Source organism: Polyodon spathula, chromosome 4 (assembly GCF_017654505.1).
Source record: "Polyodon spathula isolate WHYD16114869_AA chromosome 4, ASM1765450v1, whole genome shotgun sequence".
Taxonomy (NCBI): Eukaryota; Metazoa; Chordata; class Actinopteri; order Acipenseriformes; family Polyodontidae; genus Polyodon; species Polyodon spathula.
Genome location: NC_054537.1, coordinates 55,516,759 through 55,534,647, shown reverse-complemented (window position 1 = coordinate 55,534,647; position 17,889 = coordinate 55,516,759). Strand labels below are relative to the sequence as shown.

Below are 17,889 nucleotides of genomic sequence, written 5' to 3'. Positions count from 1 at the left end.
TGGACTCTCTTGCTTTTTTGGAGGGGTTAATTTCCTCACTATCAACACCTGCAGTGCTAGTTGCTAAGGTAGTAGCGGATTTTTAAAAAATCGTGTTGTGTAATTTATACAATTTTCAAGCCTGTATTTAGGATGTTTAAAAGAACCCATAAAGTTTACTGTTTAGAAGCATTGCAAGACAAACTTCCCTAGGCAAATTAAAAACAACAAATTATTTCAATTTTAGTGTTGCTAACAGTTAGCCATTTACCATATTTTTTTTTTTTTAGATTTAAAACACTAACTAAAAAAAATAATTTGAACAGAAGAGATATTAGTTATTTATTGAATATGCATAATCCATCGATTTGTAAAACTATTAAAACATGAAGATTGATGTGCAGAATGATAGCAAATGATATGTTTATATTGAGATTATACAATATTTTATTATTTTAAATTAAAATACTGTAAATCTCATGGCAATGTGTTTATGTATTAATTCATTGAGAGTAGTGCAGGGATGCCCTCCCAAATAAAAAAAATAAAAATAATAATTAAGCCATCAGGATATGAAACCAAGATCCCTGCAGCAGTGTTCATTAGCCATCATCACACAAGATGTTAGATAAGGAAAAATAGCTGTAAAATGTTGTAAGCTAGCTTAAAAAAAAAAAAAAAAAAAAAAAAAGTATAGAAGAACAGAAATAAACAAAAGGAAAACATTGTGTCTGCAGAATTGGATGGAGCCTATTGTGCATTCTGGTAGAAAAACAGTAAAAACAAATGCAGAGTAACTTACAAATCCTTTAAAAATCTGGGGTTAAGCAGTTACAAAACTGAAAGAACTAAGCTAAAACACCTGTACATCAGGAGTTGAATTCAGCTTACAGAGAAAGAGTGGAAAAAAAAAAAACACAGGCAGAAGCTACTTTTATATATGAATAACTCCAAGTACTGCTTAGTGCAGTTGTACTCTTAGGGATAGATGTTCTAAGATGGGCCAGTCTCGGTGTAAACATACCGCAGTTTCCATTTCCGTTAAGATAATTCCCAAAGTGCACATTTTGTCATATGTACCAAGAAAAAAATATGTAAATGAAGAGAGCTGCAATATACATATTTAAATATTATCTGTGTCATTTTAACGAGATCTCTAGCGAGAGCTGTGCAACATTTTTTCAAATAAAACAGCAGCAGTTGAGTTGTGGTTTGCTGCAGCAGAGTGTGCCTGAAGGATAACGTCTATACATGCAAGGGTTCAAGAATCAAAATAGCATTGTTTTTGTTAAATGTAAACGTCATCTGTACAATGCATTCTGTTCTGTCTTCATTTTACCTATTGTAATACTGTTACATATATAACAAATGAAAGCCAGTTTAATAGTGGGGGTCCCCCAACCAACCATCAGCCCCAAAAAGCTTTTCATAATCATACAGTAGCCCCTCGCTAAACCGAACATGTTTGTCCAACATAAGGCGACGTGGGGTTTAAAAACGATACAATAAAACCGCACACAATCATTTACAGTTCTTGATGTATTTTAAATATAAATCATTGCGCTGAAATAACACTAATGTGTTTTGGGTAGGCTACACATTACATAAAAATATAACTCGGTACAGTAAGGCCTATACAGTACAGTAGTAAAATCAAATGAATACTTGGCACACTTTTTGTACTTGGGCTACTGGTAACACAAAATAAATCATGCTGCTGCATTGTACACATTGGTGTACAATGCAAATAAAATATTATTTTAAAATGAAATGATCACTTTACGTTTAACTTGGTCTAGTAGCCTAGACAATTAACAAACAATAGATCACAGTCCTATACAGATGCACAGAAAGAGCTGGAGGGGTTAGTGTCACATGTGTGCAGTCTACTGCTCCCAACACGCCGGGAAAACCAGAAATGTCATAGAAATATGGGTTTTCAATGCTTGTAAGTACACCCTGACTTTAGTGAAAATTAGGTACTTGGGTGTTCGTCTCAAAAATGCATTGAGCACAACTGGCAGCGCACGAGAAAAAGCACATTGGGAAATGCCAGCAACAACTGTGACTTTAAAATGTGCTTTCAAAAAAAATCTCCATATTTACATATCATTTAAGGCTAAAGCGCAAATAAGAACTGTGGCTGCAAAGCATTCGTTAATTACGCCACTAGCATTGCGTTTGTCTAGCACATTTCACACTTCACTTCCGATTGGGTTGCAACAATTGCAGCAGACGCAACCCCTTAGTATGTTACTTAAATTTACTCGCAAGTGTGTTCCAGACTGCACTGAAGAGAACATTTCCTTAAAGTATGTTAGAAATTTGGTGAGGTGAGGTGGGTTTATATTCTTTTTTGTGTGTGTTTTGTTTAATGTTTGTGTGATGGGGAGCAGGCAAGTTGATTTTCCAGCTTTTTTTTTTTTTTTTTTTTTTTTTTTTTAATTGCACACCCCGATATATATCTGACTCTTCTTTCAAGCAGCATAGTAGGATTTTCATAGTATCAGTATTATTATTGATTAAAAAAAAAAAAAAAGCAGAATGACTTAAATTCACTTTTAAGATACATGTTTTACACATTGACAGCTGGGAGTTGTGTGTCTAAAGAAGGTGTAAGAGATTTGATATGTAAAATGTTAGTGGTTTATTCAGTAACACACATACGAATTGAGAATGAGGGGAAATGTAGAAATGTAAACCTACACCTACTACCTGAACAAGCAGACAACCCCCTACCCTCCCCAAACCAACAACACTCAAGACAGTAGTTTTAAAACCGATTTATTGGAGTCTGTTTTTCCAAGGAAGAAAACCATAACTAGATGATTTAAAATAAAAAAACACTTCTCCATGTATATCTCAGGATTTAAAAAAAACAATTAAACCAAGAAAATTTTCCAAATTTCAGAACTTTCAATCCAAAAATACAGATGACAATACAAACTATCCTTGATGGAATAATACAATAACCTCTGTGCACTAAAGGACTTGTTTCATTTGGCATTGCCGTAAATAAAATGTTCTTAACAAGGCTGTTATCAGAACAGCATGATTTTATTTCACAAAATCTTAATTTGTGTAACTGTTAAGAAATTGTAGAAAAAAAACACGAAAATTGTTTTTAAAATAAAGAATATATATATATATATAAACATAAATTGACAGTTAAAAAGAAGTTTAAATGTTTGCTAGTGTTAAAATGGAGTAGCTGTTTAGCTAGAGCAGTTTATTTAGGGCAAAATAACTATTTAAGCTTATTTAAAACTATTTATACTTATTTAAACTGCATCATATAATAAATATCTAGCAGCAAAAGTTTTATAATAGTTTAACTTAAAATTTCGATTTAGTATTTTCCTGGTAAATTCAGACATCATTATTTATGTACATAGTGTGATGTCCGTCATGCCACTGCCTACCTCCAACAAACATACATGAAACCATACACACCACAATGGGTGTGTTAAGTAACTGAGCGGCTCGGAGCAAGAATTTTTCTGCTCACTCAGATCACCGATGAAATCTGTCTGCGCTGCAGAGTCAGAGCTGCTCAGAGGGAGCGGAGCTGAGCATGCCGTTAAGTTGGTTCTTTCAATGAGCGGCTCACTTACTTAACGCACCCAATATGGTGTAGCAAGACTGTTCTGTACATTTTTAAAAGATGACCTCAAAACAGGCTTACAAACCTGTGTACTTAATCCATATTTACCAACAAAAATATTTAAGGTTGATATACAGACACAACATCTAGGTATGTTTTAGCCTGCCTAATATACTTAGAGTACCACAAGAAGTATGGCTGAGAGAAGAGCACAGAGCTTATAACGAAAAAGCATGCTCTTAAGTTCAGCAACTTTCAGTGAACATTTTAAACTATGCTGCAGAGTGTAAACTTTTCTAACACTGTCGACTTAAGTAAGAGGTACAATATAATTTTCCAACAGTCAAAGATGGGATGCAAGTCGGATATGATAAGTTCAGCTTTTCCAGCTGTTTTAGACACCCAATTGCTTTTTAGTAAAACCAAAATGAGTTTAAAACCGAAAAAACTAATTGGATTACACACAGTGACAACTGTGACAAATAAGCTTAATAAGGTGTTATTATAATCGCTCATATCAACGTATTATACAATTAGACAATGTAAAGAATAAAATAAAGCATTAATAGACATTAAAAAAATTATAAATATATATATATATATTTTAAGTGTTAGTGGCGAATCACATCTGACCAGTACTGCAGCTCATGTGATGCATGTATGACTATGGGTAAGGCCCTTCAATCAATATGCCGACAGAATGCTGCAACAAAGTAATCAGACAAACTAAACTTACTTTCAAGACATTGATCCCATCATAAAAACAGGAACACCTTTGGGAAAAATCTAGGAGGGGCAAACTGAATTAATGTAATATCAGATTACTTGTTTATAAAGTTTCACTATGATTAGTTTTAAAATAGAAGTCTGGTAATTATTGCTCATGAGAGTTAGCATTTGATTTTCATTAGTTACAGAATGCAACATTTTTCTTTCAATGGTATTTATATGAAATAAAAAACATCTGCTTATTCCTCAAAGAGGCCTATAACAGGTACCAGGCTGCCACATGCGCAGGTCAATTAAAACTTGATTCAGTTTCTGCATCCATAGGTTACGTTCTTCCTTGGTGTCTGCAGACAGCCAGGTTCTACAAAGGAAACAAACAAATCCAGATTTTTCAAAAATATAGCGAAAAAAAGTATGCCTTTCACATTTACCATAGTATTTGTAGTAGACTGCTATTGGTTGCGTTGATATATATATATATATATATATATATATATACACACACACACACACACACACACACACACACACACACACACACACACAGTGCCTTGCAAAAGTATTCAGACCCCTGACCAATTCTCTCATATTACTGAATTACAAATGGTACATTGAAATTTCGTTCTGTTCGATATTTTATTTTAAAACACTGAAACTCAGAATCAATTATTGTAAGGTGACATTGGTTTTATGTTGGGAAATATTTTTAAGAAAAATAAAAAACTGAAATATCTTGCTTGCATAAGTATTCAACCCCTGTGCTGTGAAAGCTTCCAGTTTGCACCGATGAAAGAAATTGCCCTAACGAGGACATAATTACCTTACCATTGACCTCCACCAGTGAACCATTAAAGTTGCCGTCACATTTTCTGGATAAAAAACCCACTGTTGAAGGATCATTGGTAAAGCTGTGAATCTGAAGGAAAATGAAGACCAAAGAACATTCTACAAAAGTAAAAGTAAAAAAAGGGTACAAAATAATTTGGATATCCCAGTGAGCACAGTTGGATCAATAATCAGGAAGTGGAAGCTACATCACACCACCCAGGCACTGCCAAGAAAAGGCCGTCCCTCAAAACTCAGCGCTCAAACAAGAAGGAGACTTGTGAGAGAAGCCACAGAGAGGCCAACAATCATTTTGAAGGAGCTACAGAGTTCAGTGGCTGGGAGTGGAGTAATGGTGCACAAGTCAACCATATCAAGAGCTCTGCATAACACTGGCCTGTATGGGAGGGTGGCAAGAAAGAAGGCATTACTCAAAAAGTACCATCTGAAAGCAAGTCTGGAGTTGCCAGAAAGCATGAGTGACCCAGCTGCGGTGTGGGAAAAGGTTTTGTGGTCGGATGAGATCAAGATAGAGCTTTTTGGCCAAAACTCAAAGCGCTGTGTGTGGCGCAAACCTAACACTGCCAATGCTTCAAGACACACCATCCCTACAGTGAAGTATGGTGTTGGCAGCACCATGTTGTGGGGATGCTTCTCATCAGCAGGGACTGGGCATCTTGTTACAATTGAAGGAAGAATGGATGGAGCAAAATACAGGAAATTACTGCAAGAGAATCTGATTCAGTCCGCTAAAAAACTGAAGCTTGGGAGGAAATTCACCTTTCAGCAGGACAATGATCCCAAGCACAAGGCCAAAGCAACATTGGAGTGGCTCAAGAACAAAAAAGTGAATGTCCTACAGTGGCCCAGTCAAAGTCCTGATCTCAATCCCATTGAGAATCTGTGGCACTATTTGAAAATTGCGGTCCACAAGTGTCGTCCAACCAACCTGAACAACCCGGAGCAAATCTGCCAAGAAGAATGGGCCAAAATCACTCAGATACTGTGTGTAAAGCTGGTACATACCTACCCCAAAAGATTTAAAGCTGTTATTGCAGCAAAAGGTGGCTCTACCAAATATTAATGTGTGGGGGTTGAATACTTACGCAAGCAAGATATTTCAGTTTTTTTTTTTATTTTTCTTAAAAATATTTCCCAACATAAAACCAATGTCGCCTTACAATAATTGATTTTGAGTTTCAGTGTTTTAAAGAGTGTTTGAAAAAAAATATCGAACAGAACGAAATTTTAATGTACCATTTGTAATTCAGTAATATGAGAGAATTGGTCAGGGGTCTGAATACTTTTGCAAGGCACTGTGTAATATATATAGAATTGGTCAGGGGTCTGAATACTTTTGCAAGGCACTGTATATATATATATATATATATATACATATATATAAAACACTTTAGGTTTAGGGATCTGATATATGTGATTAACACTAGAGCTGCCAAGGTAGTCATTTTGAAGGTTTTCAATTTTAAAATTTATATTACTCTGCATGTGTTAAAGATCCATGGTTGTCTGTTCTTCACTTTTCTTAAATATATATTAAATATCCTGACGGCGTTTGAAAGTCAGAATCGCAAAAAAAATTGAAATTTAAAAAAAAAAAAAAAAAACAACACGTTCTAAGCACTTCTACCTAGAACCACAAAAAGTAGTCATTTTGACGGCTTGTTACAATACATGCTTTTACTGTCAATATAACCCAGAATATTTTTTTTTATGTGGTCAAGCCAGTTTGTTATCTCTGCCTATAATATTGCTCTTGAAGTGTAGATATGTATTACCCAAATCTCTATTGTAATCCTATCAATTCCTATATATATATATATATATATATATATATATATATATATATATATATATATATATATATATATATATATATATATATGCATATATATAAAATATCTATCTTCTGAGCCATTAGAAAAAAAGGCATAATATTGCAGTAATAAAATCAAAACAGCATATTCGGCTAGATCAGTGGTCTTCAAAGTAATTTTGGCACAGGCATAAATTGATTTTATTTGGATGTACTACGGTGTTTCCCTTGTCTGGTGAAATAACAAAATAGAGGTAGAAAATTAAATTCTAAATACTTTAATGTATTATTTCTCTCAATAACAGTCGCCGAAATTCAGTGCTTACCCAGCATATTAACACCCGCCTCTGCTCACAAATGATTGGACAGCTGTCAGATCTTTCACATTCCCATTGGCTACTCACTCGCCTTCAATTTTCATGCAGAATACCATGAACGGCCTCTGCTTGCTTCCGATTGAACAGCCGCGGAAAACTTGGCACATATTTGACTCTCCTATTGGTTAAACTAACTGTCAGTACTTGCACGTGCAACAGCCACAGTTTATGTCTCACCCAGCTAACTTATGATTGGGCTTCTGCAAGACAATGCAGATATTCAATTGGTTGATCGAATCGCAAAAGCCATTCAGGCTGTTTAAAGCTTTGTTTATTTTCCCATACTACGACCCGCCAGAAATGTGTTCACGACCCATAATTTAGGAACAGCTGCCGCGGGCACAATAGCCTGGCTTTGCGGACCACTGGAATAGATTATACTTGACCTTTGACCCCTATGCACCCCGACCACTATCAAACAAAACGTCTCATTTTAAATCAGGTCGACAACACCCACAAGTCATGGTTTTTAGGCATTTATCAAATCTGTCTCTGAAGATTAACAATCATCCTCCACCAACAGCAGCGCCAACCAAGCGAACAAGACAAATAATCTTAGACTCTGACAGCGACTAAAAAATTAAAAAGCATACCCCATTGAAAACCCCTTTTCCTTAAATAAGGGATTTTTTTTTTTGTTCATTTCCCTGGTTAAATTCACCATTCCTGAATTACAAAAATTATTTAAGATTATTTAACATTTAACTTAATTTATGTTATTATTCATTAAATCAACTTGCAAGTTGAACCTTAACACCTGTTTGTCTTTTTTGTAATCACAGATAATATCCATATATTATAAAAATAATAAAGATGGGCTTCAGTGAGTTAAAGGAAAATAATTCCATCTCGGGTTTCTACGAGTTTATAAACTATGTGACCCAACGGTTTCGTAGTTTACTTTAAACTGCTGCTGCTTCGAAGCTCCAAACTTGGTAGTTATTGTCCAGGTAACAATGGAATACAAATGTGTCAAAATAGTTATGTTGTATAGAACAAGATGGCCGCCAGGTGTACGTTTACGTCCGAAATTTCAAACTGCCTCACGGTTTACTTGACTAACTCCAAACTTCACAAGCATCATCCTTGACACTGTCAAAATGTCAAAATTGTTATGTTTCGTGAAACAATATGGCTGCCACTCCTAAATTTTCTTCTTATAAACTACTTCAGTTTAAAAATGGTTCACTTGATTAACTCCAAACATGAAAACCATCGTGTCTGTGTCGGTAAAATCTATATTTTCAAAAATGGCATTTGTGAGTTAAATGCCTGATGCATTTTTAAAAAAAAAAAAACTTTCAAAATCTTCTTCTATGGAACAGTTGAAGTTACTGATTTTAAACTTGGCACATTGAGAACTAAACACACTTAGACAGGTACTGATACTGGGGCTTGGGAGCCATAAAACTGCCTGGCAGTTTCAGTTATTTTCGTGTAACTCAGCATCTCTATCTCTATGTACACACATACACACAGACAATCTCTTGAAAACTTACTTGGTAACCCACATTGTGTCCATAAACTGGCTAACCAGTGTTTCTCTATCACCTTCACACCGAGGTCTCACTGTGATTAATTCAAACGTATTGGGGCGAGCACAGAATTCCCTGTTTGCTGGATCAATCTTCTTGCTTGTACAATTAGAAAGGTTTATCCGACCAATTGGGTTCTGCAATGAAAGACAAGGTTTAAACCTAGGTTTAAATATAAAAAGAAATCTAAACAAAGACAAAATCATAAAGCATAAATAAATTAATGAACATTATGAAAAAAAAACAGCTCTGGGTAGACCACCATCTGGCACAAATCAATTACTGTGAATTCCAATACAAACCTTGTGCTTTTCATCATCAGGGTAGGTCCAGTACGAGATGTAATATTCTGAGAGTACACACCATCGTCTATGCCAAGCTCCAAATCCACTTACATCTTCAAACATTGTCTGCAGGTACAACAGTGGTCTTGAATTGCATTTAATGATGTACAGTAAAAAAAATCCAAAAGGCCGCTCTGGTTGTGTGTACACTACGAATGTTAAACTAGGATACTGTATTTAATGAAAACCAGTACTATCTTAATTCATAACCCAAGAACCCTCAAAACGTTGTAGATGAGTGAAATAACCACTTGTGTAAGCAGATGACTTACCAAAAACCCTCGTTCTTCAATTGACGATCCAACCTGACATTGAAGTTTCAGATAAATATGACCTGCCAGAGGAGACAAAAATGGAACCTGCAAATAAATCATAAGATTATGTGGTTAGTTTAATAAATTCATACAAACCAGTGTGACTGTCGATGTCCGTTAGCTTCAACTGTCAGGCATGGGCTTTTCTTTTTTAAAATAAATTGTTGAGTTTACATCAATAACATTTCTAAAAAAATAAACAAATAAATTACTCCAGCAGTTTCTCATACCACCATGAAAACAAACACACACGTGGTTTCAACAGATATGGCTGGGCTTCTATTCAGAGGGGAAAAAAAAAAAACTGCACAGCTCTAAAACCTTAATGGATGAAGAAAAAAAATAATTAAAAAAAAAGTAGTGAACATGAGGAGAAAAACACTCATGAAATTGAGACCCAGTAAAAACTACTACACGAAATGAATAAACAAAACTACCGGTTGTGGCCGATGCAAGCCAAGGTCGTGGAGACCAAGAAGGTGGTGTTACTGGATGCCCCAGTTACACTGGGGCAGACATTTGGGGCGACCATTGATGTGAGCCTTGAGAGGCCCAACAAAGCCTCGGAGGTCGCCTCCAAATTCTCGCGCCTTCCAGCTTACCGTCAGTGCTAAAGGTGGCCCTCACAGCCTGCAGGGGCAATAAGACCTGAACACCGCCCACCACCCCAGAACAGACAAGCAGGCAGGTGCCAGAAGAAGAGCAGGCAGCAAGGGACCACCGCCAGCCAGGGGTAACCGGTTCTCTGGCTGGAGACTGAGGCCGGAGCCTAAGAAAGGCCTGCCCCCTCCCAAGCCTTAGGGAGACCACCCCTGGCGGGGCCCCGGCTGCCACCAACCCCACTCCCAACAGGACTGAACCAAGGCAATGACCCATGGCAAGGCTGCACCCAGGACTCATGGGTGCCTGGGTTCTATTGACAATGAGACACGGATACACTCTACAATTCCGCTTAGGTCCGTCACCCTTCAAGGGTGTGCTCCTCACCACCATTGAACCAGCGAGCACGATACTCATTCAACAAGAGATCGGCGTGCATCCAAGCAATGCCCTCAGTGGCTTTTACTCCAGGTACTTCCTGGTGCCCAAGAGGGACGGCGGCTTCAGACCTCAACTTGTTCCTCAAACAGAGGAAGTTCAACAGGTTGACAGCGGAGCGTATTCTCCAGTTCGTCCAACCGGTTGACATTGACCGACCTGCAAGACGTCACTTCCATGTCCCGATCCGTCCCGCAGACAAAGTATCTGCGCTATGCCTTTCAAGGCAATGTGTACGAATTCTGTGTGCTGCTGTTTGGCCTCTCGCTGGCACCCCACACATTTTCAAAGTGCAAGGTTGTAGCACTGGCTCCACTCAGGCTGCGGAGTATTCGGATCCTGAATGATTGGCTAGTTTGCGTGCATTCCAAAGCACGTGCAGAGGTGCACACAAAACAGGTCATAGATCATGTGACGAAGCTAAGGCTCTTGATTCATCAACAGAAGAGCAACTTCGTACCGTCTCAGTCCACAGTGTTCCTGGGGATAAAACTGAACTCTGCGAGTATGCTTGCCTCACTGTCGGAAGACAGGATTCAGTCGTTGGAAGCCACACTCTCCCTATTCAGAGAGGATGCACTCCTACAGGTCAGGATATATCAAAGGTTGTTGGGGCTGATGTCAGCTGCCTCGAGAATCCTTCCACTAGGGCTGTTGAGTGGTGGCTCCGTTCTGGCAATCTGCGCCTCGGATCCCCTCACAGAAGGGAAGTGGTCACTACAGACGCCTCCAGCCTGGGCTGGGGAGCTGTCTGGAATGGGACAGGAATAAGAGGTCAGTGGAAGGGACATTGGCAGAAAGTGCACATAAATGCCCAACAGCTGCAAGCAGTGAACCTGGGGTTCTCATTTTCGCCAGCAGTTAGCGCAAAAACATGTGCTGATCAGGACGAACAATACTATAGTGGTAGCCTACATAAACCACCAAGGCAGCCTGCACTCACCGGGTCTTCACCAAGCAGCACACAGACTCCTGTCCTGGATGCACAGAAACTTGAGTTACATCAGGGCAGTTCACCTCCCAGGTGTGGACAACAAGGCAGCAGACCTCCTGCCCAGAAGAGCTCCAGATAGCTCGGAACCCCAAGTGGTGCAACAGATTTGGGAGAGGTTCCATACTGTATGGGTCGACCTCTTTGCCACAGCAGTCCACTTATTGCCCTCTATGGTTCTCCATGGAGAGAGAAGGGATGCAGTGGTAGAAACACTACAGTCTGCTAGGGCGCTGAGCACTAGAGCCCAGTACTCATACAAATGGAAAGTTTTCCAAGACTGGTGCATTGCCGAAGGTCACGATCCTGTGACCTGCCCTATTCAGATTATATTAACCTTCTTACAACATCTGCTTGACGCAGGAAAATCAGCGTCCACTTTGAAGGTATACCTGGCAGCAATATCAGTGTGCCACAACAAAATTGACTGTGTCCCCTGGGGCACATTTCCTGGCTGTGTAATTTCTGAGAGGGGCTCAGTGGCTTCGTCCTACCATGAAAAGTATGGTCCCCAAGTGGGATCTAGAACTGGTACTGCAGGTTCTTACGGGTCCCCCATTCGAGCCCCGTTTCCTTGAAGGTAGCATTTTTAATAGCCATTACGTCTGCCAGACGAGTAAGTGAGCTTCACGCGCTGTCCATCGATGACACATGTATGGCTTTCACTGGAAATGACTCACTCGCAGGTAACATTAAGAACAAATCCAGCCTTTTTTGCCAAAGGTGGCATCTTCATTTATATGTGCTGACTTTTGTTTTTGCCAGTGGGTGGGGGGAGGAAGATATTGGTATTGGTATCTTAACTATTCTACAATTATTAAAAACAGTTATAAGTTACAGTATCATTTTATGTAGGACTATGGATTACAATAATTGCACTCACCCACGAGTCGCGTCTTCACCGTCCCAGTTTAAAGACATTATGTCTCACTGTAGCTTTCTGGATGAAACTGTCAGCAATTTTATTTACATCAAGTTCTCTGGTATGGTCCTCATGAACATTAAGGACAGATACATTATTCAGTCTCACCTGTCCCATTGATAACCAGGGATAGTTTTTAAGTCTTCTGAGGCTGGAGAATGAGCGTTCGGCAGAGCAGGATGACACAGGCACAGTGAGAAGGATTTTCATAAACTTGCAGTGCTCTGGTCCATCTACCATCTCACTACCAGTTACAAATTGTTCCATTTGTGTCAAATGCTCTTGAACATTAGACTCGAATCTTAAGCCAAGACTCCTTGTAACATGGTCCAAAACTTTGTTAAATAATTTTTGATTCACATCCATCGGGGTTGCAAAAACATGGGGACTGCTTCCTTCATCAATTCACCTTGATGCCTTCCTCACACGAGGCAGGGAGGGCTCGTCAAGATCAAACTGCTTGGCCTTTGCACAAGCTTCTTTCCACAGATTCTCAAAACCAGTTTCTCTCAACAGTTGCATAGTCTCTTTTAGAGAAAAAATAATTCTCTGTGCTTCTTGAAAATGTAGGCTGGTTTTTATAGACTAATGTTAAGCGAATCGACTCGTTCAAAAATAAGAAGATTAAAAAATGTATCAAACTTAAGAAGTTGAGGAACAAATCGGTGTGTTTTTGCCCCCATATCTGAGAAATCGGTGCTATCGATTTCCTCCAAAAATATCAGCAATATCTTTTTTGGAGGGATTCTGATAAAGACTATCATCTCCTGCATTAGAGATAAGAAGTTCCAACAGATGGTATTTATTGCATCACATCTTGTATAACCATGTTCAAGTGTGCCATACAGTGCACATACACAACTCTTGGTTCTTCATGCTTGATCCTTGCTTGTACTCCACAGTACACCAGTGACATTCGCAGCCCCATCGTAACACTGACCGACATTTTCTAATGTCAAAATTGAACCGTAGCAGTGCATCCTTTACAATGGTAAATAGAGTATTTGCATCGGTCAGAGGTGCCTCGTAAAATCCAACAAGTCGTCCAGCAGCAACATCTTTGCAGAATACAGAGCAGAACACACAATCCTTCACACTATCATATTGAATCCATGTATACAGCGTCAACCAGCTTCCTTGAAAAGATCTCCCTTTCCCTTGTTTTTCTTTTGTGGTTTGTTTACTCTCGTTGGTATCCAACCTATCGGTAGTTGATTCAGCCATCGGATCGTCAGAACTGGCTGCAGATTCTACAGTATTTGCTGAAGCACTTTCCGTTCTTGTAGTTTTCTCTCTTAATTTTGAACACAAATTTATCCATCTAGTTTCTTCTCTGGCCCTACTTACAACCCTACTATCAATCGCAGTGCACTAGTGTAATCCCGCTTTCTGGTTTGACACTGTGCAGCCATGTACGCGTTTCTGCCACCTAGTGGTACCACGGTAAAAGCTTTGTTTCATGGCAGATAACAAAACAGAGATTATTATTTAATAACATTTAAATGTAAAACCAAAATGGCCATGGCTCGGTGGGTGCGTGAGCCCTGGAGCACCCACGGAGTCGGCGCCTATGTCTTCATTCCATATTAACCAACCAATGGTTTTGGAAACTTTGAGACCTCCCCCACACGAGTTAGGAGGACCGTAGACACCACACACTCTGCCCAGTTCAGGCTCTGCGATGTTATCGGGATAGGACGGGGTCCTGGAGACAGTCCAACCCGCTGTTTGTCTGCTATGGGTCCCGCTCTAGAGGTCAGGCCCTATCGAAGCAACGTCTAGCACACTGGGTGGCAGATGCTATACGCTTGGTGTACGAACAGACGGACTCCCCCTTGCCCGGGGACATTACAGCCCATTCTACCAGGGGACCAAGCGACTTCGTGGCCTTTCCTTCATGGTGCCTCCTTAGATGAGCTATGCAGTGCTGCTACATGGACAGGTAGTCAGACATTTGGAGCCACGACAGCTTTGGTACAGCTTCCCATTCGGTAATGGTTGTCATTCCATTGAAAGGGAGCGTTAGGTTAATACCATAACCCTGGTTCCTTGAAAGAGAATGACAACCATTACCCTTTGAGGTTGTGTCCCCAGCTGACCTTTGATTTCAAAAGAAAATAGTGATGTTACTGTGAGGATGTCCCTTTTCAGCAGGAGGTGGAAGGTACTTCCCCCCTCACAGCAGGCCCCTGATAGAGCAGCTTTTTTATATATGCTCAGTGATTGGCGGTCAGAGAGGGCTCTTCCCATTCAGGAATGGTTGTCATTCTCTTTCAGGGAACCAGGGTTATGGTAATAACTTAACGTTTTCCATAGTCGACTACATCCAGAGGACAAGCTTTAAAGCTAGTGATGCATGGCTGTACAGATTAAAAATAATTAAAAAAAAAAAAAAAAAAAAAAGACATATCAGGCGGCAGCTTTCCTTAGCATTTTATGAAGAGACTAGGGTAAGAGTGTTAACAGTGAAATGTGGATGTATTGATAAGAAACACGATACAAACTACAGGTGGAACCCTAGTTAATTTAATTTGTAATTGAAACTTGTATAGACAAGCTGTTAAAGACGTGACAAATTATCGCTGATTTAATTTCAAAACTGACTAAACTCTGTTTGTGGTTCTGGTTTGAGCTTAAAACGGTTTGGTTTTTATGGACCAACAGCACTATGGAATATAGCACTGTATTTGAGAACAGTAGTAAAACATCTTTCCAATACTGTATTCAGTTTAGTTTTTCCTTTTTTGTGAAAGTAATGGCCCAATAAAGCTGTGCAACTAAGTGTACTTAACTTATGTATGTGACTGCCTAAAAATTTAAATTGTGCTTTACTTGTTTGAATCATTCTTACATTTACTGTACTTATTTTGTATAGAATGGTTCAATACCACTGTCAGATGTTATATACAGTGTAACAAAGGTGGATCTACAAGCGATGCTGGCAAATTTAGTATCTACATCAAAAGAGAATATTTTAGCATAAACTGTCATATGACCCTGTCCTTAACCCTCACTGTTCACCCACCCAATCCCACATAAGACAGAGGCGGTCCATTCAAAACACAACTCACAGAGCACATAGACTAAAGAACAAGCGAGCAAAGCCAACACACACCAAAAGAGAGTGAAGTCGCCATACACCCAGGAGAGGTCCTGCCGACAGGGGGAAAGAGGTAAAACACACAATCACACTCGCAGTAAGACAACACAATACACCCAAGGCGCCCACATAACAGTACACAAACAACTAACTATTTACATAATATCTCCTGGTCATTCACCTTCTCCCACAGTCTCAATAATCCATGCTACATTAAAGCAGGTGGGGCTTATCCTGGAACTGGGGTTGGGGCAGGGACTGGTACTGACCCCTGGGGCTATGCTTGGAAATAGGGATGAAGCTGATCCTGGGTGTAGTTTTGCAAGTGGGTTGGGAACTGACTTTGCTTCCAATTGGTCAGTTTCATGACTGGCGGGAAAAATAGAACACATTTCTATTCCTCTGGAGTCGCTCGCTTCACCCAGACTGGTCACTCGCAGTTGGTGTAGACGCATCCATACATTCTAGTCACTTATGAAGTACAAAAGTTAGTATGAAAACGTTTCTACAAAAGAAAAACCCATTCCTGTACCTGAAAACTGAGCCCACGGTAGAAATACATTCAAACTCCTGTAGTTGCCTTTGTTATTTAAGCTTTGCAAAACGTATTCTTAAAACACACTTTTTACATCTGTCAGCAGAGCAATCACATGACCTTAACACTGCCCTATTGTCAGATCTCTCGTTCCACATCCTACCTACAGGTAGGCAATCTCTAAGCTCTGATTTGTGAATTTCTGCTTTGATTGGCAGTCAGCGAATACTGCTTTGTTGCATTTTATTTTTCTACAGTTACAGCTGCCGCCTGCTTTTCGCTACTAATAGAAAAAAATACATAGAATGTCATTGCACCCGCAGCCCAGTTTGGAAAAACCTGCGTTAGAGTACAATATAATAATTGTCCATGTATTGCTGTGTTTTTGTAATCTTGCATTCATCCGAACGTTTATTCATACAAACTATTTCTAATGCCCCCCAAGCTGTTCGGATGACCGGGCTTCTACTGTACATAAAATGTATTTTTTTTTTGTTTAACCATTTACCTTATCCAGTGTAAATTTATTTTTCCCAGCAGAAGAGAGAGTTAGTTTGTGGGATCCAACCAAGACAAAATGACTGGTACGAACTGCACTGGGGCCTCCAAGACTGGTCAGAACTGCAAATAAAGAATTTCTATTTTCAAAAGATAAAAAATGTCATGGATCCCTAATTAATGAAAGTGCTTTTCCCTCCCAAATAAAAAGCTTCAGTGAAAAAGTAATCACAAGGTTACCCATCAGATGTAACAGCTGCAATGTTTATTAAAAAAATAAACAAAAAAACAGACACAGTAGTATGTTTTAAAGAGAGACTAGGTCATTGTTATAAAACAGCTGATCACTGTGGAGTGTTACGTCTTTAATTTCATTATGTAAATTAAATACTAACAAAATTAATAACAAAATATCATAGTTTGAAAAGCAAAATGCATTTAAAATTGGATCATGCACTAAGAACACATCTCGAACGTCACACATGCTAAAATTGAGTGTAACTCCATATTTACATGTACCGTTTCTTACCTGGTGTTTGAATGTTACTCTTCTGTAAACAAAAAAAATATAAACAACTGTTCAATGCAAAAGTATCAGGCATTTTAGACTCCACTAAACTGGTATTATTGTAACAGCAAACTGATGTTCAGAACTGTTGATCTTTGCTACAAGAAAAGCATAGGGCTAATAAAAGTTGCACAAAATAGGCTTCTCAGTTTTCTAGAGCCACAATCACACATTGTACTTGCAAAGCATCTTGTCACAGCACTTCATATGCCATCACTGATCAGAAATTGACATATTTTATAGCTCATCTGTATTATTCCTTTTTGCACCAAATTAAAAGGTAAGGAAGTAAAATTGAAAACAAATAAAACTAGTTTGCCTGTGAAAGCCTTCTGATGAACCCCAATCCTCCCCTTCTGCACAACAATTTCGGTACCAGGCATACCACTAGCACTAAGAGCATATAATACCTTATTTTGGACAAACCGAGTTACTTACAGTGATCGAAGTAAGTAGTCGCTTGGGTGTAATTGCCTATTTAAAAAAAAAAAAAAAAAAAAAGAAAAAAAAAGTAAAACCTGATATCTACGAGACCATCTAAAACCTAGTCTCTACAGACAAGCAATTTAACATTTCAGAAACAGGTGCCCTTTCAGACAAGTTTGAATGTACTGTATTATACCAAACTGCAGTGTAATTAATATTTTTTTATACACACACATACATTATATATATATATATATATATAATTTCCCC

At 38.8% G+C, this 17,889-nt stretch overlaps 1 protein-coding gene across 2 annotated transcripts in view; it reads right to left on the bottom strand.

Moving 5' to 3' along the window:
- Positions 1–2,795: 2,795 nt before the first annotated feature.
- Positions 2,796–17,889, bottom strand: part of LOC121314648 (anillin-like) — a 32,092-nt gene continuing 16,998 nt past the window's right edge. The window contains exons 17-23 of one of the 2 annotated variants that reach the window (XM_041248106.1): positions 17,632–17,667; positions 17,155–17,176; positions 16,636–16,748; positions 9,500–9,586; positions 9,186–9,293; positions 8,848–9,020; positions 2,796–4,673 (exon numbers count right to left, since the gene is read on the bottom strand). In XM_041248106.1, the coding sequence (XP_041104040.1) occupies positions 4,559–4,673; positions 8,848–9,020; positions 9,186–9,293; positions 9,500–9,586; positions 16,636–16,748; positions 17,155–17,176; positions 17,632–17,667 (654 nt within the window). In that variant the 3' untranslated portion in view covers positions 2,796–4,558. The remainder of the gene's footprint in view (positions 4,674–8,847; positions 9,021–9,185; positions 9,294–9,499; positions 9,587–16,635; positions 16,749–17,154; positions 17,177–17,631; positions 17,668–17,889) is intronic. The other variant, XM_041248105.1, reaches the window with a different exon arrangement.